Below are 23958 nucleotides of genomic sequence, written 5' to 3' on the forward strand. Positions count from 1 at the left end.
TAAATGTGGTCAGCCTGCCCATGAAGGAGCCGATTGTTCATCGCCTGTGAAGTGCGTGAATTGCTCTGGGAGTCACCCTGTCTGGAGCCGGGTCTGCCCCATCTATCTCAACGAACGGAAGATCTAGGAGATCAAAACATCTAAGCGCATCCCCTATGGTGAGGCCAAGAAGCTCTTTAAGGCCATGCAACCTCCTGTGTTTACGACATCTTTCGCTTCCGCTCTGAAAAAACCGGTCCAAATGGCCACTGTTGCTACGCAAACGGAGGTTGCTAGTGTTAGCACTAATACCTGCATTTGCCAGTGCGCTTGTGCTGCTGCGGTTGTTTTGAAACCTGCGGCTCTCCCCGCAACGTCGGACAAGGCCATGGTTGCTGACATTGGGGTACTTCCTGCCTCTTCCCATATGGCGCCTTCTGCCCAGGCGAGTAAAGCTCCAACTGCTGACAAGGCTCTGCATTGTAGGCCCCCCAAGACAAAGACGCCGAAGGTGAAGGTGTTGCCACCTGAGGAGACTGGTCAGGGTTGGTCCGGTGACGAGGCCATAGTGCTGTCTGACATCTCCCGTGGGTCGTCATCGGAGCTGATGGACATTGATGTCGACCGGGGGCGATCTTCTCGCCCCAGGAATAAATCTCCGGCCAGTACGGGCTCTCCTCCAAAACACAGAGGCAGGGTGAAAGTTCAGCCACCCTGATCACTGGCTCCCATATTACAGTGGAACCTGAATGGGTTCAGGACGCATGTGGCCGAATTACCGTATTTACTCGAATCTAAGCCACACTTTTTTTCCGGTTTTTGTAATCCAAAAAACCGCCTGCGGCTTAGAATCGAGTGCAAAGCAAGCGAAAGTTCTGAAAAATGTTGGTAGCTGCCGCCACAACTAACTTCTGCCGTCGAATATATGTAGCGCTACACAGGCATGCTTTGTAGGCACAGAGATAAATACTGGCGCCAAAACCTCTGCGTCAGTAAATAAATTTAAAAAAAAAAGGTAGAAGACGAGCTTTTTTTTCTCCGCCCCCAGTTTAGACCACTGCATTTTCATACATTATCCAACGAAGTAAATACAAATTCCGTATTGTTCATCTTCGAAAGTAGCAGAATTTCAATGTACTACGAAAATCCGACTGGCAAGACTGTTGCTAATAGGAACCTGATGAAATGTGAATCACATGCAGTATTCTCTTCACCATAAGAATAATACGAATATAAACATTTTGCCATGTATTCTTTCGTGTTTGCTGCTATCTCATTTCAATCCTGTCTGCCTAATAAACTACGAAACTAGAGTGAGACAACAGCAAATGCGGAAGAATATACGTGTCGTGTCATGTTTATATTCGTATTATTCTTATGCCTAATAGTGATACAGTCAGAAATGAAGCACGGCCACTGACTAGATTTTTAAATCTAAAATGACTAATTTCTGTGCAGAATTTGATGTACTAAAGAAGCGGCCACAAAGATTTTCAAACGGAGAAAAATTTTCGCCTAACTCTCGTTCAGAACATGTTCTATCATACGTAGTCTATTATTTGGTTCTTGTTGATCATTATCAAAGAAAGCAGCAGTGTAAGTAACAACAAGTAGCAGTCACTTGCCATTGTTTCGCTAATGAGACAATTCCTCTCTTTTTTTAATTGTAAGCGGCGGTAGCGCGCACAAAAGCAAGCCATGCCGCGGGCAGCGACAGGCCGTAAACACGCACTATCAGAATGCGACAAACAATGCATGACGCAGTACAGTAATGCATTTTCAGCTTAGAGTGACGTAAACACCTATAACAAAGAAAACGGCACTTATCAGATCAAGCAAAATAAGCAATCGATTCAAACGAGACGAAGCACGTGAAAAAGGAAGGGTACCCGTATAAATACGGACGGAGCGCCTGATGCATAGCAATGGCTACCAGGTAGAGCTTAACTGCTAAGCTTACGACTCGAACCAAACTATTGTAGCTGTATCGTCTTTCATTCGACCTAAATTGTGTCTCATATTACAATGGACCAACTTTGTTTCGATTTGAAGGTGCGGCCGAAAACTTTTCTCTCCCCTTGAATTTCGAGTCTCAAATTTCAGGTGCGGCTTAGATTCGGGGAAAAATTTTTTTCCTTGATTTCAGTTCTAATTTTTAAGGTGCGGCTTAGATTCGATTGCGGCTTAGATTCGAGTAAATACGGTACAACTCCTTGTACGAGAGTGCCCTTTGTACTTATGTCTCCAAGAGACACATTTTCGGACCACAGATGCTCCTTCTTTACGGGGCTATACCGTATATCGGAAAGATGATCTGATGGGGGAAAGGGCAAAGGGTGGTGTTGCAGTTTTTGTCCGTGACATGCACCCCTCTCGTTACAGACTTGCAAGCAGTTGCTGTTGACCTTCTTGTGGGTCGGAGGCTCACAGTCTGTTCACTTTACTTACCACCTCAGGATGCGATAGACTCTGAGGCTCTCGCAGATCTTATTAGCCAACTCCCCTGCCCATTTCTTCTTCAGGGGGACTTCAATGCCCATAATGTCTTATGGGGCTCTTCGACTACTTGCCCCCAGAGGTCGCATTCTGGAAAGCCTCATGATGTCTGAAGAACTGTGCATCCTCAACTCTGGTGCTCCCACTCATTTCTGTACTGCTTCTGGGTCGTCATCAGCTATTGACCTTTCCTTTTGCTCTCCAGCACTCGCGGATTCTGCTCTGTGGGAGGTTGCTGCTGACCTCCATTCTAGTGACCACTTCCCCCTTTGGATTCGCCTCCTGGATGAGGCTATGGCATTACCAGTGCCGCCCCGGTGGCACCTCTGCCTAGCTGACTGGACACTTTTCAGCCAACTGTCTGATTTGGAACACCGTGCCAGCGTCCACGAATGGGTAGACCATGTTACAGCCATGATCTCCCATGCTGCTGAATTGTCAATCCCACGGTCATCCCAAGAGGCATCCTGTCCCTTGGTGGACCGCTCAGCCATCCGAGCCCGCCGTGCAGCTCTGCGCCGCTTCAAATGTCGTCCCTCAGCTGACAATCTTGCGGCCTTTCAGGTGGCAAGGGCCAAAGCGCGGCGAGTGATTAAAGAGAGCAAACGACGGTCATGGCAATCGTTCTTGAACTCCATCTCCCGCTCCACTAGTTCTACGAAAGTATGGGAAGCCATCAGGAGGATTTCCGGGAAAATCGGCCAGCTACCTGTCATGGCATTGCTGCATCAGGGAAGTCTTCTCACGGCGCCGAGAGACATTGCCCAGACACTGGCCATGCATTTTGCGGCATCTACCGCCACTATTAACTGTGATCCAGATTTCTGCCACTACCGCACTGCCATCGAGAGGGGTCACTTGGACTTCCGGTCTCCAAATTCTGAACCCTACAACTGCCCCTTCACAATGTGGGAACTGGATTCGGCACTGTCTGTGGCTCATGATACTGCGCCTGGTCATGATCAAATCCGGTACAGCATGCTGCAGCACATGTTACTGCCTTCCAAGGAAGTTCTCCTTAATTGTTTTAATATGATATGGTTATCCGGCACGTACCCTCACTCGTGGAGGGAGGCGATTTTGATTCCCCTCCTGAAGCCGGGAAAGGACCGAACGCATCCCAGTAGTTATCGGAGTATTGCTTTGACGAGCTGTGTCGGGAAGACGTTGGAACGCATGGTCAACCGTCGCCTGGTTTGGCTGCTCGAGACCAGGCAGCTCCTTAGCCCCTCTCAGTGTGGCTTTCGGATATGTCGATCAACTATAGACAACTTGACCCTGCTTGAGGCGGCCGTCCAGCAGGCCTTCCTACGTAACCAGCATTGTCTAGGTGTATTCTTTGATATTAATAAGGCGTATGACACTACTTGGCGCCGCCTTATCCTCAATCAACTCCATCAGTGGGGCTTCCATGGCCGTCTACCATCTTCATTCGGTCCTTTCTTTCCCGCCACCTCTTTCGATATCGGGTTGGTACTGTGTTTTCTGATTTGTACGTGCAGGAGAATGGTGTTCCTCAGGGAAGCGTTTTAAGTGTCACCCTCTTTGCCGTCGCCATTAACAGTATCGCGTCCACAATCCGGAGTCCTGCCCAGTGCTCCTTGTTTGTGGACGATTTTGCTGTTTTCTGTTCTTCCTCTAATCTTGTCACTGCTAGTCGGCAGTTGCAGCTTACGTTAAAGCGATTAGAGGCATGGACTGCGAAGACGGGTTTTACCTTTTCTGCAGACAAATGTGTGTGTGTTCATTTTAATCGTTCTCGACATCTTTTTACCTCCCCTGAATTGCGTCTGAGGGACACCATACTTCCTTTTAGAGGCACTGTTAGGTTCCTGGGCCTCACTTTTGATTCCAAGTTGTCGTGGTTGCCTCACCTTAAAGACCTCAAGGTGCGAGCCCTGAAGGCACTGAATATCTTGAAGTGTCTGAGCCATCGGTCCTGGGGAGCAGATCGGGCGCGTCTGCTGCAATTTTATAGGGCTTTCGTCCGATCGCGTCTTGACTATGGTTGCACCATGTATGGGTCCGCATGGCCTTCGTATCTGAAGATTCTTGACGCAGTACACCATGAGGGTATCAGGCTGGCCACTGGTGCCTTCCGTACTAGTCCTATCCCCATCCTGTGTGCTGAGGCAAGGGAACCGCCGCTCGCCATGTGGCGGAAACTCCTCATGGTGCGACGGGTGTGTAAATTCCTTGCCTGTCCTACCTCCCCTGCGTACCCTGCCGTTGCCCGACCGCCTATGGAACGTCTCTTTTCCAGTCGTCCCAGAGCAACGAGACCATTTGGGATTCGTGCCAAGCATTTGCTTGCGTCCCTTGGTGTGGAGCGTGTGGACCCCCAACGACTGGGTTTTACTCGTCTCCCTCCCTGGTTGCTCCAGAGGCCCAGCGTCCTTTTAGACTTGTCGGAGTACCGGAGGAGCTGCACTCCTGCGTTTGTTTTTACCTCCTTATTTTCCGATATTTTACACCAGCATCCGGACCATGTACCAGTATTTACGGATGGCTCTAAACAGGGGGACTCTGTTGGTTGTGCTGTTGTTTTCCCTGATCGAGTCGTCAAGTTACGGCTTCCTGCGGCGTTTACCATCTTTGATGCCGAATTGTTTGCGATCCTGCGGGCATTGGAGCAGATGAGATGTGTTCCCAGTCGTAAGTTCCTCATCTGTTCTGACTCCCTGAGTGCCCTTCAGACCATTCAACACTTGTACCCAGCGGATACGGTCGTCCAGAACATCCATGATGCCCTACTCCACCTGCAACGGCAGGGGAAGGAGGTTTCTTTCTGCTGGGTGCCGGGGCACGTGGGTATTAGGGGAAACGAACTGGCAGATGTGGCTGCCAAAGATGCATGTTTCTTCCCTCACGTTGTTGAATGTGCTGTCCCCCTCCAAGCTGTTACCTCCCTCCTGCGTTTTCATGTTTTGCGTCAATGGGAAGAGGAGTGGCTGGCAGTCGGTGACAATAAGCTGCGTCTGGTCAAGGCCACCACGCGGCCATGGCGTACGTCCTACCAGTCATGCAGGCGGGATGAGGTTTTCCTCACTCGCCTCCGCATCGGGCACAGTGCCTTCACACATGGTTTTCTACTCCGGCGGGAGGATCCCCCAATCTGCAGTGCTTGTGGCGTCCAGATTACTGTCCGCCACATTTTACTTGACTGTCTTTTATTCTTTGACCAGAGGGCGGTGGTTTCTTTGCCACCGGATTTGCCCTCTATTTTGCAAGACGACGCAACGTCTGTGGTTAAGGTTTTACGGTTTTGTGTCCTGTCCAATTTGTTGCCTCGAATTTTAGGGAGAGGGTGTTAATGTGCTGCTGGATGACCGGCTCACCCAGATTTTAGGTAAGAGGTCCACCAGTCACGAATACCTCCTTGTTTCCCTTCGGTTTCTGTCCTCCCTTCCTTGTTTCCTTTCCTTTTTTAGTGCATTCCTTCTCCTCTTGTTTTGCCTCTGTATGTGAGGATTTGGAACTGCGTCAGGTCTGTGTCTTTTAGCTGTTCCCCTTGTTCGCTGTCCGTCTTAGTCCCTTCACTGCATGTGTTCCTGTTTTTCTGCGTTTGGGCGCTGATGACCCCGCTGTTTAGCGCCCGTAAACCTCAAACACACACACACACACACACACACACACACACACACACACCGTCTTACATTTCCATAATAATGTCCTCAAGAACATCGCCCTTGTATAGACCCTCTATATACTCCTTCCACCTTTCCACTTTCCCGTCTTTGCTTAGAACTGGGTTTCTATCTGTGCTCTTTATATTCATGCAAGTGGTTCTCTTTTCTCCAAAGGTCTCTTTAATTTTCCTGTAGGTAGTATCTATCTTACGCCTAGTGATATCGCCTCTACATCCTTACATTTTTCCTCTAGCCATCCCTGCTTAGCCATTTTGCACTTCCTGTTGATCTCTTTTTTTGAGACGTTTGTATTCCTTTTTGCCTGCTTCATTTACTGAATTTTTGTATTTTCTCCTTTCATCAATTAAATTCAATATTTCTTCTGTTACCCAAGGATTTCTACTAGCCCTCATATTTTTACCTACTTGATCCTCTGCTGCCTTCACTATTTCTTCCCTCAAAGCTACCTATTCTTCTTCTTCTTCTTTTTCTTTCCCCAATTCTTGTCAATCGTTCCCTAATGCTGTCCCTGAAACACTCTACAACCTCTGGTTTTGTCAGTTTATCCAGGTCCCATCTCCTTAAATTCCCACCTTTTTGCAGTTTCTTCAGTTTTAATCTACAGTTCATAACCAATAGATTGTGGTCAGAGTCGACATCTGCCCCTGGAAATGTCTTACAATTTAAAACCTGGTTCCTAAATCTCTGTCTTACCATTATATAATCCATCTGAAACCTTCGACTATCTCCAGGGCTCTTACATGTATACAACCTTCTTTTATGATTCTTGAACCAAGTGTTAGCTATGATTAAGTTATGCTCTGTGCAAAATTCTACCAGGCGGCTTCCTCTCATTTGTTACCCCCATTCCATATTCACCTGATATGTTTCCTTCTCTTCCTTTTCCTACTACCGAATTCCAGTCACCCATGACTATTAAGTTTTCATCTCCCTTCACTATCTGAATAATTTTTTTTTTTTTTTTTTTTTTTTTTTTTTTTTTTTTTTTTTTTTTTTTTTTTTTTTAAATGTCATCATACATTTCATCAATCTCTTCGTCATCTGCGGAGCTAGTCGGCATATAAACTTGTACTACTGTGGTAGGCGTGGGCTTCGTATCTATCTTGCCCACAATAATGCCTTCACTATGCTGTTTGTAGTAACTTACCCACATTCCCTTTTTTTTTTCCCCCACCTGACTAGAAGTCTTGTTCCTCCTGCCACCGAATTTCACTAATTCCCACTATATCTAACTTTAACCTATCCATTTCCCTTTTTAAATTTTCTAACCTACCTGCCCGATTAAGGGACGTGACATTCCACGCTCCGATCCGTAGAACGCCAGTTTTCTTTCTCCTGATAACGACAGCCTCTTGAGTAGTCCCCGCCCGGAGATCCGAATGGGGGACTATTTTACCTCCGGAATATTTTACCCAAGAGGACACCATCGTCATTTAACCATACAGTAAAGCTGCATGCCCTCGGGAAAAATTATGGCTGTAGTTTCCCCTTGCTTTCAGCCGTTCGCAGTACCAGTACAGCAAGGCCGTTTTGGTTAGTGTTACAAGACTAGATCAGTCAATCATCTAGACTGTTGCCCCAGCAACTACTGAAAAGGCTGCTGCCCCTCTTCAGGAACAGACTAGTCTTCATGATAGTTCCTTTACAATTGATCGTGCATTATTGTGAGGCCAGTTTGTTGCTATTTAAGGTCTTGACACACAATAGATAGGTATGTACAATTATTGTAACATTATGGACTTTCAGAACATCTAAGAGAAAGGTTAATTGCTTTTCCACCTAATGTATTTGCCTTTTCTTCCAGTGATGGTCTGGGTGACTGAAACTGGTAGAGAATAAAGATTTATTTATACAGCTGATGATTAAAAATGCAGTTATTTACATCATCAGATTTTGTTTTACCTCTCCCTCACCCCTCAGCCCCCCTCCACCCCCCTCCACCCCCCTCCACCCCCGCTCCACCCGCCCTCCACCCGCCCTCCACCCGCCCTCCACCCGCCCTCCACCCGCCCTCCACCCGCCCTCCACCCGCCCTCCACCCCCCCTCCACCCCCCTCCACCCCCTCCACTCCCTCTCCACCCCCTCCACCCCCCTGTCTCCCTCGGCTCTTCCCCTCTCTCTCTCCCTCTCCTCTCTCCCTCTCCTCTCTCCCTCTCCTCTCTCCCTCTGCTCTCTCCCTCTCCTCTCTCCCTCTCCTCTCTCCCTCTCCTCTCTCCCTCTCCTCTCTCCCTCTCCTCTCTCCCTCTCCTCTCTCCCTCTCCTCTCTCCCTCTCCTCTCTCCCTCTCCTCTCTCCCTCTCCTCTCTCCCTCTCCTCTCTCCCTCTCCTCTCTCCCTCTCCTCTCTCCCTCTCCTCTCTCCCTCTCCTCTCTCCCTCTCCTCTCTCCCTCTCCTCTCTCCCTCTCCTCTCTCCCTCTCCTCTCTCCCTCTCCTCTCTCCCTCTCCTCTCTCCCTCTCCTCTCTCCCTCTCCTCTCTCCCTCTCCTCTCTCCCTCTCCCTCTCCTCTCTCCCTCTCCTCTCTCCCTCTCCTCTCTCCCTCTCCTCTCTCCCTCTCCTCTCTCCCTCTCCTCTCTCCCTCTCCTCTCTCCCTTCCTCTCCCTGTCCCCCTCACTCACCCAACACCACCCCTACTGTGTGATACAAAACAATTTCTCAACAAATCTAAACCATATCAGCTCATTGTTAGTGTAAGAATAATATGCGTAATGTAGTGTGTTGGGTTTCAAGGATTAAAATTTTTAGTAAAAATTAAATTTTTTCTTAGATGTAAAGGTGTCAACAGGTATTGCACCAAGTTTTAGATATGAGGAAGATGATACTTAATAAAGTTAATAATCTTTTTATATTTTGTGTGACTTTAATGACAACACATTTGTCTTAGATTACTGAAGTAGTGATTATGAAAAAATATATAGTCTGGCAAAAATTTTGAGTTAAACTGAATCATGAACACAAAATCAAATACCAAAATATTTTTGAGCTATTCGTGGCAGTAAGTGCATATGCATGTTAATTTGTACACTGTAATCATGCTCATGTATTTACTAATGCCACTTCCTGTTTCAAAGTAATTGTTAATCAGAGACCAAATTGCATTTAGGATACAGACAATTTGGCTGAAACTCTTGAGAAAAAGAAGGTATTGCTGTCTTCAAAAAAACTCAGTTCAAAACATCTGGAATCACAGATACGTGAAATGGAAAGCAGATTACTTTGTGGAGGAAAAAATATAATTGATCACACAAATGAACAGCAGAAAGCATTAGAAATGCACAACCAGGAGATAGCTGAACGCAAGGTATGTATAAGGCTGAAACCTCACTTTTCTTTTGTACATGCTTCTTTTATTTTCCTATGTGCTATCAGTTTTTGGTGAATATTAATTTATTGTGATAATTGAACATTTTTTTCTATTTCTGGGTGTCATATAACCATTTTATCCTTCATCATGGGAAGAGATCAGACTGAGTAATCTGACAATTGTTTAATGTACAAATTTGCTTGTTTGAAATTTTCAAACGTTGTGAACCAGAAATGGGGGATCAGTCAAGTATTCATCTAAATGGATTCATAAAACTGCGTAGAACCTATGCCTAGGTTATCCAGTGTGCCTAGTTGCTAACTGTCAATCTTGCTGTTAGATGTGATGGTAACCTTGAGTACTCCTCTCCCATAGGTAAGCACGTAAAAATCAAATTGTAGAAATAAATCATGAATGTATTCCCTTTATATGAATTGTAGGTAGAACCTTCATGAAATAAGAGCTCCCCCCCCTTCCCTGCAGGTCCAGGGGCTAGAATAGGCCCGAGGTATTCCTGCCTGTCGTACGAGGTGACTAAAAGGAGTTTCACACGTTTCGGCTTTTATGTGATGGTCCCCTGTAAGATTTGATCTCCATTCTTCAAAATTTTCCCGAAGAGCAAGCCAATTGGGGGAGGGCGCCTTACAAGGTGCGTCATGCCCATCGTGCATTGAGATCTTTAGCCCACTTTCTCGTCATCGCATTGCAGTCCTGTCCATTCTCCATCTCTTGGGCAAGGACACCTTCCTGGTTGCATTTTCCGCCACGCACTATGCAGTGTCGATTTCTGCATCGACGATGACCCTGGACTTCTTTGCACCTGATATGCAGCACGGTAGCCAGTCTGTTGTGGTGGGGCCGCCATGTACCCTGTTAGTTGTAGCCCCCTGACCACACAGGGATTGCTCTGCTGATGGCTGCGCCTTTAACTCCCCACGTATGCCAAGAAGTAGATGCCCATCCCCCTGGGTCATTGGGACTCCCGGCAATGGCCATCCTGCCAGGTGGCCTTTGCTGCGGCTGGGTGGCACCCATGGGGAGGGCCCCTGGTCAGAGTGGTTGGTATCAGGGCAGATGACACACGATGAAGTGTTGTCCATCATCTCTTGCTGGTGATGAAACACCAGCAGTCTCTAAGCGATCAGGAGCTCAATTCAATGCACAGAAGTACAACCCCAAATCGTTCCCCTCCCTGGCCACACCATGGGAGGAACATCAGGTTAAGGATGGCAGCATATCTTATTTGCCCTGGTACCTTGTATGTTTGAGAGCTGATGAGGAATCTTTCATGATGATGAAGCCTCAATTTTTTGTTGAGCATTTAGAGGACAAGTTCGGGGTGGTCGAGGGCTTGTCCAAAATGAGATCTGGGTCAGTCACCCAGTCACGGGAGTTACTCGCTTGTGACAAGATGGGGATGTTTCTGTAACCATCGCACCCCATAAGAGCTTAAATATGGTCCAGGGTATCATATTTCACAGAGACCTTCTTCTGCAGGTCGACGATGAGCTGCGCGCCAATTTAGAGTGGTGAGGTGTAAATTTCATCTGGTAAGTCCACCGGGGTTCGAAGGATAATCAGGTTGCCACCGGTGCCTTCATCTTGGCCTTTGAGGGAGATACATGGCCTGAGAAGGTCAAGGTGATGGTCTACCGGTGTGATGTAAAGCCCTATACCCCCCCCCATGATGCGGTGCTTTAAGTGCTGGAAGTTCAGCCATATGTCTTCCCGCTGTACTTCCAGTGTCACATGCCGAGATTGTGGACGCTCATCACATACCAATACTCCATGTGCCCCGCCTCCCATTTGTGTCAACTGTGGAGAGCACCATTTGCCTTGCTTGCCTGACTGCAGGATTCTCTAGAAAGAAAGGAAAATCATGGAGTACTAGACCCCAGACTGACTGACCTACACTGAGGCTAAGAGAAAATTTGAATGCCTGCATCCTGTGCATATGACATCATCTTACGCCACTGCTACAACAGTTCTGGCACCATCAGCTCTGCCAACCCAGGTCACCTCTCAGAACTGGAAGATTACACCTGCCCCCTTGATGGTGGGGGGCATTTCCCTCCCTGTTGCTCGTGCACCACCTACTTCAGGAGGAACACCCCTCCAACCATCGGGGACGTCTGTCCCCACTTCTAAGCCAAAGAAGTGTAAGTCTTCTTTAGTTTCTCTCGCTAGGAAAGCGTCCCTTGGGTCTCTCCCTTCCCAGGTTTCTTCTAGTGGGAAATACGACACCTGCCAGTGGCTGAAGAGCCCAAAAGCAGATGGTCATAGGGCTTCACACTCATCCTCAGTCCTGGAGACAGAGCCAGTGAAGTCTTCCCAGCCAAGGAAATGCAAGTAGCAGCGAGAGAAATCCAAAAAGAAAACTCCTAAGACCAAGGAAATTGCGGTGGCACCCACACCACTGCTACGTACAAGCTCTGCGGCTGATAATGGGGTGGAGATTTTGGCATCCACTGAGGACCTAGATCTCACCAGACCCTCAGACACAATGGATATAGACAGGCGTAAACTGCCTCATTGAATGTTCAATGCCTTCCCAGTCTAACGATGTCATCCTCCAGTGGAATTGCGGTGGTTTTTTCCACCGCCTGTCTGAGCTACAGCAACTGTTAAGCTTTACGCCTCCTATTTGCATTGCCCTCCAGGAAACCTGGTTCCCAGCAATGCGGACCACTGCCATAACCGTAGTGACTATAATTGAGTGTCAGGTTGAAATATGCTCACTATTTTTATATACTTGAATTTAGCATATTTCGTGACAGTACTCACTTTTTCGTGAAATGTTTATAAGATGATATTTGACTTTTCTGTGTTGGCTTCAGTCGTCTAGTGAAAGTATGATTCCACAATGCTGTTTTGTCGGCTGCAGAAATGACCTGGTTCAATGCGTTTGCCTCATTTTTGGTGCTTCAAATACCATTTCTTCGAATATGGTTCCTTTTTTATGTTTATATAAAAAAGTAGTAACATAATTCATTTTTCCTGTTCACTTGCAAATTATTATAACGGCGACTGCACATTGTTCCACCGTCACACACACCGAGAGTTCACTGCCGACTGACTACGGTCAAAGATGACGCCAGCGTCAAAGACATTTCACACAACATACAAGCTTCCACTTGTAACCAGTCTCTTTGATATTCTTTGTCACGTCTACTAATATTAATCAATATGCTGTCACTCTCTAACATATAAGCAAATTAGCATAAAATAAGGCACATTACAATTCACAAAAAAAAATATTCTGACAAAAATATAAGAAAACATTTACAACCTCCCTCATTAGATTTGGTATTGACAAATCCGGTAGAAAATAACACATCTCCCAGATCCATTACAAGGTGGAATTTCCATTTATGTCCTAAACTCGGTCTGTAGTGAACATGTGCCCCTTCAAACCCCTCTTGAAGCTGTGGCTGTCAGAATAAGGACGATGCAGGAAATAACTGTCTGCAATGTGTATCTTCCTCCAGTACCCCTGAATGTATTAGCTACACTGATTAAGTCCCTTAACCTTTCCTACTTCTGGGAGATTTTAATGCCCATAACCCCTTGTGGGCTGAGGCAGAGATGTCAAAACTTTACTGTCGCAATTCGACCTCTACCTCTTAAATACTGGGGCCGTCACACATTTCAGTGTGGCTCATGGTAGTTACTTGGCCATTGATTTATCATTTTGCAGCCCAGGACTTATCCCATCTATCCACTGGAGAGCACATAACAACCTGTGTGGTAGTAACCACTTCCCCATCTTCCTGTCATTGCCCCAGCATCAGGCACATGGACGCCTGCCCAAATGGGCTTTGAACAAGGCGGACTGGGGAACTTTCACCTCTGATTTCACCACTGAATCTCCCCCACACAGTAACATCGATGTGATGGTTGAGCAGGAGACTATCACAATGGTTTCTGCAGCAGAAAACGCGATCCCTCGCTGTTTAGGGTGCCCGAGGCGTAAGGCAGTCCCTTGGTGGTCACCGGAAGTCACTGAAGCAATTAAGGAGTGTTGGCGAGCTCTGCAGCGGCATAAGTGGCATCCTTCCCTGGAGCACCTCATAGCCTTTAAACGGCTCCGTGCCCGTGTTCGCTACATTATCAAACAACGGAAGGAGTGTTGGGAGAGATAGGTCTCCACCATTGGGTGCCACATGTCACCTTCCCAAGTCTGGGCAAAGATAAAACGTCTTTTCGAGTACCAGGCCCCAACAGCTGTCCCCAGTGTTACCACAAATGGTGAGTTATGTATGTACTGACGCAAACATGATTGCCGAGCACTTTGCTGAGCACTCTGCTCGAGCCTCTGCATTGGGCCTTTTGCACACTCAAATATGCGGCTGGAAGGGAAAGTCCTCTCATTTACTACACACTGTGGTGAAGCCTATAACGCCCCATTTACAGAGTGGGAGCTCCTCAGTGCCCTTGCACATTGCCCCAATGCAGCTCCTGGTCCTGATCGCATTCACAGCTAGACGATTAAACATCTCTCATTTGACTACAAGCGACATCATCTTCTCATCTTCAACTGGCTCTAGTGCAATGGCGTCTTTCCATCGCAGTGGTGGGAGAGCACCATCATTCCTGTGCTCAGACCCAATAAAAACCCACTTGATGTCAATAGCTATTGGCCCATTAGCCTCACCAACGTTCTTTGTAAGCTGCTGGAACGTATGGTATGTCGGCGGTTGGGTTGGGTCCTGAAGTCACGTGGCCTGCTGGCTCCAGTTTTGGGCGGCTTCCGCCAGCGTTACTCTACCACTGATAATCTTGTGTCCATCAAGTCTGCCATCCGAACAGCCTTTTCCAGATGGCAACACCTGATTGCCGTGTTTTTTGACTTACATAAAACATATGACTTGACTTGGCAACATCATATCCTTGCCACATTGTATGAGTGGGGTCTCCAGGGACCACTCCCGATTTTTATCCAAAACTTTCAGTTGCTCCGTACTTTCCGTGTCCAAGTTGGTGACTCCCATAGTTCCATCCATATCCAGGAGAATGGGGTCCTGCAGGGCTCTGTATTGAGTGTCTCTCTATTTCTGTGGCCATTAATGGTCTAGCAGCAGCTGTCAGGCCCTCCGTCTCACCTTCTCTGTATGCAGACGACTTCTGCATTTTGTACTGCTGCTGCTGCTGCTGCTGCTGCTGCTGCTGCTGAGCGGCGCTTCCAGGGAGCCATCGACGGCTTCCAGTTTTCAGCTGCAAAGTCATGTGTCATGCTCTTCTGTCGGCATCATACCGTTCATCCGGAACCCGCACTTTACCTTAATGATGATCCACTCACTGTAGTGGAGACATATCAATTCCTAGGACTGGCTTTCGATGCTCAGTTGACTTGACTCCCTCATCTACATCAGCTTAACCAGAAGTGCTGGCAGCACCTCAATGCCCTCCGTTGCCTGAGCAACACCAATTGGGGTGCAGATCACTGTACGCTGCTGCAGCAGCTCTACAGAGCCCTTGTCCAATTCCGAATTGACTATGGGAGTGTGGTTTGGCAGCGCCTTCAGCATTGCATTTACTCGACCTTGTGCGCCACTGTGGGGTTCGATTAGTGACAGGAGTTTTAGGACGAGTCTGGTGACCAGAGTATTGGTGGAGGCTGGTGTCCCTCCACTGCAGATCAGACGTGCGCAACTGCTCACCAGTTACGCAGCACACATTCATAGTTCCCGTGAGCATCCGAATTACCGTCTCCTTTTCCTGCCTGCGGCAGTCCGTCTACCGCATTGGCGGCCCAGATTGGGGCTAAACAATTGCAGTTCGCGTGCGGTCCCTTCTCTCCGAACTGGAGTCTTTCCTTTACCACCTCTACTTGCAGTCCATTCACGTATGCCTCCATAGTGTACACCTCGGCTGCAGCTTCATCTGGACCTTTTGCACAGCCCTAAGGACTCCGTTAACCCCGCTGCTCTCCGCTGTCACTTCCTCTTGATTCTTGACGAGTTCCAGGGCTCTGAAGCGGTTTACACTGATGGCTCAATGGCTGATGGTCACATAGGCTTCGCATATGTTCATGGAGGACATATTGAGCAGCACCCCTTGCCAGTTGGCTGCAGTGTTTTCACTGCAGAGCTGGCAGCCATATCTCTTGCTCTTGAGTATGTCTGCTCGTGCTCTGGCGGGTCATTTCTCCTGAGTACTGACTCATTGAGCAACCTACAAGCTATTGACCAGTGCTACCCTCGCCACCCTCTGGTAGCGTCCATTCAGGAGTCCATCTATGCCCTGTAACAGTCCCGCCGTTCCGTGGTGTGTGTGGACCCCAGGGCACGTCGGAATCCCCTGCAATGAACTTGCCGACAGGCTGGCCAAACAGGCGACGCGGAAACCGCTTCTGGAGATAGGCATCCCCGAAGCTGACCTGTATTCTGTCTTACACCACAGGGTTTTCCGGTTTTGGGAGACGGAATGGCATAACAGCACGCACAACAAACTGTGTGTCATTAAGGAGACTCTGAATGTGTGGAAGTCTTCCATGCAGGCCTCTCACAGGGAATCAGTTGTGCTTTGCCGGCTCCGCATTGGCCATACGTGGCTAACGCATGGTTACCTACTCCGTCGCGGGGACCCACCTCAGTGTCGCTGTGGCTCCCAAATGACAGTCGTCCACCTCTTGCTGGACTGCCCACTTTTAGCCACTCTGCGGCAGACTTTTAACTTTCCCAGCACCCTGCCTTTGCTGTTGGGCGACAATGCCTCCATAGCAGCTTTAGTTTTATGTTTTATCCGTAATAGTGGGTTTTATACTTGTATGTAGGTTTTAGCGCATGTCCTTTGTCCCTCTGTGCCATCCACTGTAGTGCTTTTAGGGTGGTGGTTTTAATGTGTTGCAGAGTGGCTGGCTTTCCCTTTTTATTCTCGTGGTTGGCCAGCTACTGTAATCTGCTTTCATGTTTTACTCTCTTCTGTTTCTAGCATCTCTCTGTTGTTTTCTTGTCCTCTTTTAGTGTTCGTTGCCTTCCCTTCGTTCTTGTGGCTTTTCCTTTCTTTCTGTTTTCTGTTATATGTTTCATCCATTTTATTCTCACACTTGTTGCATTGTTTCATTAGGAACAAGGGACCGATGACCTCGTAGTTTGGTCCCTTCTCCCGCCTTTAAACCAACCAAATAAGAACCTAATGGTGTGCAGTTCATTGCTGGCATGTATTAGTGTCGAATCAAAATTCACTAGTGTGCAACGTATGTGTTACCTACAGCACACAGGTTGGAATAGGTGTGCCCAGACATGCAGAACTCTGCTGCTGAACAGGGTAGGACACGGGACAAATTTCCCTAGAAGATTGGGGTTCAGATATGTACCTGAGTAGGCTGTGATTTGCCTAAATCACTGCAGCTAATTAGGAGGTTTGTTTTTCCAACAAGGCTATAGGCATTATCCTTCTCTTTCATTGCTCAGTCCATGCAAGTATTTCATCTCTCAAAGTCGTCACCATCAATGGGACAGTAAACTCAAAGGTTCCTTTTTGATCTTCTGAAGTTCTGTGTGAACAGATTGGCACTTCCTTGGCATTTTGTTGGACCAGCAAAAATTCTAAAGTGATGTGCACAAAGCAGTACACATTTAAATTAAGACAGGATTTGTCCACCCGGAGTTGTAATTTTGACTCCTTGAAGAATAAAATGTTTTCAGTGTTGCACCACATTCACTAACTTTGCAAGCAAATGACTAGTATAGGGTAGTTAACACCCAGTCCATATTCAGTAATAAAATGGTAGTAAAATGTATGCAATTTACTGAGTCCAAACTAGGTAAGTCACTGTGTGGCACTACCACACAGTTAATAACAGCAACTACTGATACTGTCACTTGGAATACGGCTGAACTGGAATGTAACCAAGCTCTAGCTATGGCTTTGTTGTCTAGTGTGTCGGTTGCACTCATTGCTTTTAATTCAGTTAATGAGTTAACAGTATCAGATTTCCTGTAAGTGCACAAATAAACAAAAATGAAGTTAAAAGTTCTATAGATTACTGTAGCTGAGACAAACTGTTCATAATGAAACTGAAAGTTTATTTAGTCATATTTAACAACGCTGTTCACTGGTGCCTATTGGGAGCCTAAATTGATATTAAGAGCAAAGTCTTTTACCAAATGTGCTTAGAATGAAATGCTCAGCTCCATAGACTAGCTTGTGAATCCCCATACAGTGTGCATAACAGTGCAAAATTTATAAGTTCTTAGTACTGATGCTCAAAGTAAATCAGTGTTTTGCAAACTAAGAATGAAATACAGAGAAGTCCCAACTGTGGCTAAACAGAAGTCCCTGACCATTTGTCAAACAGCAAATAAATTCTAGTCCTGACTGGTTAATTCTTGCTCAAAACTACTACTGAGAAATCAGAAATGTCCATGACACCATCAAGTAGTTATAATCCCAACTGGGCTTCAACAGTCCCCTAGCATGGTTGAAAATTGTCACTTCTGCAGTGTCAAGCTGGCCCTTAAATACTCTCAGGCTGGGGTTAAAACAGTTACCTGTTAGCAGCCTCAGATTTTGCCCCAGCAGTGATTTCCCCCCCCCCTCCCCCCTACCCATATCTTTACTGCTGGCTAAAATATAATCACATGAGAGGACAGACACTTTCTTGCTGATTAATTCAAGATATGCAGTGGATAGTGCACCTACAATTAATAAAATTATAATTAGCATGATTGCACAGTTTGACTAGATCAACAGTGCCTAAAATTTATTACTAACAAAGTGACACACCTTTCTAATGGAAATTAACCTCTCCTTTCAGAATTTGAATTAAGGGCAGTTTTAATTACTGAAACATCAGTAAGTATTATGCTAGCAGAAGTCGTTTTGCTGTTAGGTGTAGCTGTCTTTGTTTAATTGAATAGCTGTTTGATTAAATTTATATAATATATATTTTACTGGCTCAGTATAGTGTTGTCAACAAAAGTAGGCACCTCAGAAGATAGGTTTCATCCTCCTTTTTATATAAAAAAAATCTGAAACCTTTGATTGTTACTGTCTCAGCCTTGGTTAATATCTTCACTACCATGTGCTTCACCATATGATACTTCAGAAATTTACATGGTAGCATTAAATGTCTGGTTTTGAAATGTTCAGCACTTTGTGCTGTTAAAAAGTATATATGGTGCTTCTCAGTACTTCACATGGTTTATGTGATACAACTCCTCAGATAAGTAACACGCTTCAAATACTAGCGCAACTCATGTTCAGACAACCAGTACAATGGATGCCCCAGGCACTCCAAAATTTAACATTACTGCATGGATCTCTCTCGTCTCTTATCTGGCCAGCACAGAATGCCTCAGTGCTATACTGACAGGGTCAAGTAGTCATGCCGCATCCTCTACTTATCTTCTCTTTTATCTGTTTAGAAGAGTATGATTGTTTCAAATGTCTCTTGTTGACTGGGAGTTAGACATAATTTGGGGGAGGGTTGCCAGTTGCCCCAGTTGAGCCCCTAGGGCCCTCTTATCTTCCTCTGATGTACATGATAGCTTGATTTGTGCCTATTTTTACATTTCGTGACAGTTCTTTCCTGTCTTAGCATTGCCAATGCTCTGGGCATCTCTACTTGATTATTTTCCTTATGCCATGGTAAAATGCCAAGATGGCACATACTTGTGGTTAGTAACACCATTCTTTATACTTGCATTGACAACAAGTGACTGACTGACCTTGTACTTTGGTTTCTTATTCCCAATACAACCAACCAGTTGCTTACCAGACAAGCACTCAAAAAAAGGATCAAGTTTAGATAACTCATCGTGCAACCCTCCAACTCACAGTGGTGAAGTACCAGTGCACTGTGACACTACTTAATAAGGCCAAAAAATTGATCACCTAGGCTCATAAAATTTTGCAAGATCTTTAGCTGGATTTTTAGGCAAGTGGACAGCTCAGAAAGTACAATACTGAAGGGATGCTTTGTAAAAGTATCCAGGCAGTAGCAGGCTATTTTGCTGGTTTCAATCCTAATAGCAGTTTGTATCAAATTTTCCTTCACTTAGACACTCTCTTGCTACTTTACAAATGTATTGAAGCAAATCCTTAATTACATGTTGGTCATAGTCAAGGTATTATTTATAATCAGTTATAACAAAATTTTCATTGAAATAAACCAAAAACATAATTTCATGTGCGTGAGAATTATACTACACATTGAAACTGGCATTTGAATTGGCTGTGACGTCAGAGGATTAACAGATAGACCAGGGATTATACATGAAGATATGTTATTAATGTACAGTACTAAGTGTAATTGAATTCTTGTTCATTCCAGAAAAAAGAAGTAGAAATGAGACAAAAACTTGAAGAACAGGCAGATACTGCTTATGACATAAGAGTTACATATGAGAATCTTGTACATGAAGTTGAGTTTAAAACATTGAAATTAACTAAACTGTTTGCTAAGATGACTGATGTCAAACAGGAAATAAAAGATGTTGCTGAAGAATATAACAGAGAAAGGCGTGAGCTTCAGATGGAGCAAGATCTTTTGTTAAAGTAAGTCAATAAGATTACGTCTTTTTCGTATCGTATATCATCATGTAAATAATTGTTTTGCATGTGTACACATTCGTGTGTGGGTGTGTGGGTGTGTGGGTGTGTGGGTGTGGGTGTGGGTGTGGGTGGGGGTGGGTGGGTGGGTGGGTGGGTGGGTGGGTGGGTGGGTGCATGCACGTATGTGTGTGTGTACCTAAGAAATAATTGTCATCAATCAAAATAAAGGATCCTCCAGCTATGTTGTTGTTGTTCAAAGTATCATACTGTGTCTTACATATTGTTACATTGAGCATGAATTCATTTTTAACAGATGTTTTAACTGTACTTATTTCCAGAAAAAGTAAAATAATCCGTAAGAGTAAAATACTTCTATCATATCTTGAACACAGGCATCTGTTCTGTATACGAAAACCATAATGTATTACTTTCTTTGAGGGTTTTATTTCTTGTGTGACAGAATAGAAGCTTGCAACCAAATATTTTTTGAAAGAAAAATAACAAAATCAAAAAGCCATTTACAAATTAGTGTAGAATATTTATCACATAATTCTTTATTGATTTTTTTATTTGCAGGGAACTGAAGGTGAAATATTTGATCATTGAAAATTTCATTCCTCCTGATGAAAAAAACAAACTTCTCCAAAGAATTTGCTATGATCGTGAAAACAATACATGGGAATTGTTGCCACTAGTACCAGATAACATAGTACTAGAGAAAAGACCTGTTTCAAGCGAAAACGAACGCCGCCCTGTTTCAGATTATGGTCGAGTTGCAATTAAAGTTGGAAGCTGTAGTCGATATCAGGTATTAATCATCATTAGCCTCTGTTTCCTAACATTTTCTCTCTCATGCATTAAGTAACTGTAATAAAGTTACAAAGACAATCCAGAGTATAATACATTAGTGTAAAAAATATTTAGTCAGTGCTTAGGACTCTTGTTCCAGATTTTGCTTTCCATCCAAATCAGTAGTAATTGGTTAGTCCAGTCCCATCTACTACTAAGAAAAGAAGCCTGAAGACCTGACCAGGCTGGCAGCACTTGTAGAACTTGTTCCCAAGAAACATGGAGGGGACATAGCAATAGTGTACTCACCAGTATTCTTACAAGTGAAATACCGTCACACCCTTCGTACCTGTATGTTAATACCTGCATAGCCCACCTACACATTGAAAACAATTCATAGTGTAATGTGAATAAATATGCATTTCATCTGAATAAACTATTGACTGCTTTGATCCTGATGCTTCAAATTTATTTATTTATTTATTTATTTAATCTAATGTAGATTGCCTTTTGAAACTGTCATCTTGTGCACACTTTATGACTCATTTATTTTCACACCTTTTAAAACGAAATCACATATACAGAACAGTTCTTCTCAGTTTCCATGCTAGCCTTGAAATCCAGTGCCGTGGTACACAAGCTGTGAAATTTTCACACAGTTTGTTTTTATTTATATTGTTCATAAGACTGCAAACACTTCTGTTTAATAATACTTTTATCCATATCATCAATGGGACATTTATTGTGTGTCCTGAGATTTGCAGGTGACATTGTGCTGTTTGTAAATAGCCCAGCTGAACTACAGGTAATTTTAGAATAACTTAATGAAGCGATCAAGTGGGCTGGTCTACTCATAATCTCACAAATTCACAGCTCGTAAAGTATTTCTTCCATCAACAGGAAATTTCACTTTATAGACAGATGATTTTTATTTTATCACAAATATGACTGTTGCCAAGATGGTGAATGTGACTACATTATATCTGTATTATATTTATTCAGTAATTTACTGTGCAATAGATAAAACTAAATTTACCTTTATCCCAAATGAATTTTTCATTTTGCTGTGGTGTGTGTGTGTGTGTGTGTGTGTGTGTGTGTGTGTGTGTGTGTGTGTGTGTGTGTGGAGACTTGAACCGTTGACCTCTGCCTTGCGTAGGAAATTGCTCTACCAACTAAGCTGCACTCCAGCACACATTTTTAATTTATCAGGAAGTTTCTTACCGGTATCCTGTTTCCCACAACATTTGGTGTTTCACTGCTTTTAAATCGGATATTACATGTATTAACACTTCCTAGAAATGAACTGAGTATATCATCTGGTAAACTGTTCCACTTCTTTGCTCCTCTACCAGCATATGAGTATTTACTTCCATTGTTGCTCCACGAGTTCACACTTACTTTCTATTGGTTGGCGTTCCATACCTTATATACCACATCAGACACCTGTCCATCTCCTATATCTTCTCATGCCTCTTCACCCACATATGCCTGGTAATTCCCCCAGGTCTTACCCTTACCCTTATCTGTGTGAGTCATGTCAGATGATCAAAAACTGTAAGCAGCAGGAAATTAATGCCCAAACAAAAATCATCTAAAAAAGTAGTACTGGACTTTCTGGTTTCATATAAAGATTGCTCTCCCTCTCCTTCAGTAGAAAACATATTTAATTCTTCATAATTCTTACCATTGTTTAAGGGTAACAGACTATGCCTTTAGCAAACAGGGAAAAAGTCAGTGACAAAAAGGGACATAAAAAGTTGTATACCGAATTGAAAACAAAGAAATAGAAATATTATGAGCTATGTTCAGAAAATCGTGAAACTTTGCCCACAAAATTTTTCTACAGTTACCTTTTATTTATTGTGTATGGTCTCCTTCAAAATATTCTCCTCCACAGTTAATACACTGCTCCCAACACCATTTCCACTTCCGGAAGCAGCCTTGGTACTCCTCTTTCTGGATCATGCAAAGTGCTGTCCGAAAATTTTCTTTTATCTTGTCTATCGTTGGAAGTCTGCAGGGGCCAGGACTGGAGAGTATGGAGGATGAGGCAGCACAGTTATTTCATTTTTTGTGCAACAATCACAAACCAAGGGGCATGAATGTGCAGGTATGTTGTCATGATAAAAGAACTATGAAGTGTCTCACCTCATTTCAGGCCGTTTTCTTCTCACATTTTCTTATAGGCATCGCAACACATCTCAATAGTACCATTTTGTGTGTGTGTGTGTGTGTGTGTGTGTGTGTGTGTTTCTTGGAGAACATTTTCCGACCCATTGTGAAGACTGAACCTTGATCTCAACATCATAACCGTAGACACACGTATCATCACCAGTTGTGATCCTCTTAAGGAACATCTCATTCTCATTTGTGCAATCCACAAAGCTCTTCAAAGATTGCAAGACAAAGGTCTTCCTGGTCTTGACTCATGAGCCGTGAGATGACCTAGGCAGCAACATGATGCATTCCAGGCCGCTGTGTCAAGATTTCATGACGTGATCCAACTGAAATGTTACATTCTTCTGTAGTCTCTGTCAGTCAGTCTTCAGTTGGCATGTACAATTTTGTTGATGTTCCTGACATGAGTGTTGTCGGTAGACTACAAAGGATGTCCTGAATGCGGGTCATCTTGAACTTTCGTCTAGCCATTTTTAAATCGTATGAATCATTTGTAACACCAAATACAGCTTAAGTACTCATCGCCGTAGCCTTCCTGCATCATTTGGTGTGCCTCTGTAAAGCTTTTCTTGAGTTTCATGGAAAACTTAATGCAGGCACCTTGCTCCTCTAAGTCTGCCATTTCAAAATTCCCAAACTCAGTGACACAAAGTTCTACTAAATACAGCACTGAACAATAACTAGCAGACATACAATGAAACTCCAGCAGTTACACACTAAACACAGACATTTGCAGGGATGCCAGCTGCATTTCACTCCAATGCACCATTGGTGCGAAATTGCGAATGTTCTGGAATGTTTTGAACAGACCTCATACATATGAAATAAAATAAGTGTAAAGGATGCATAGGCCCAGGTCAAAACACTAACATTTCAGTGGGCAAGTCATGTCATGGGGAGAACCTGAGGCAAAATAGATGCTTCAAGAAAGAAAAAGGAGAGAAGGGAAAGCTAGTAAGGATGTTGGGGAGATAAGATTGATGTAGCACTCCCATGACCAATGGTGTGCAGAGGGAGGGTGCATGTGTGTGGGGGAAAATCTCCTTCCATACAAGCTGACAAA

At 44.7% G+C, this 23958-nt stretch overlaps 1 protein-coding gene across 3 annotated transcripts in view; it reads left to right on the forward strand.

The window, feature by feature from the left end:
• The window catches only part of LOC126248947 (kinesin-like protein KIF3B), a 171999-nt gene that overhangs the window by 131527 nt on the left and 16514 nt on the right, over nt 1-23958 (forward strand). For 2 of the 3 annotated variants that reach the window (XM_049950472.1, XM_049950473.1), the window contains 3 exons: nt 9225-9422; nt 19705-19928; nt 20502-20733. In XM_049950472.1, the coding sequence (XP_049806429.1) occupies nt 9225-9422; nt 19705-19928; nt 20502-20733 (654 nt within the window). Of the gene's footprint in view, nt 1-9224; nt 9423-19704; nt 19929-20501; nt 20734-20874; nt 21154-23958 lie in introns of those variants that run through there. The other variant, XM_049950474.1, reaches the window with a different exon arrangement.

This window comes from Schistocerca nitens, chromosome 3 (genome assembly GCF_023898315.1).
Source record: "Schistocerca nitens isolate TAMUIC-IGC-003100 chromosome 3, iqSchNite1.1, whole genome shotgun sequence".
Taxonomy (NCBI): domain Eukaryota; kingdom Metazoa; phylum Arthropoda; class Insecta; order Orthoptera; family Acrididae; genus Schistocerca; species Schistocerca nitens.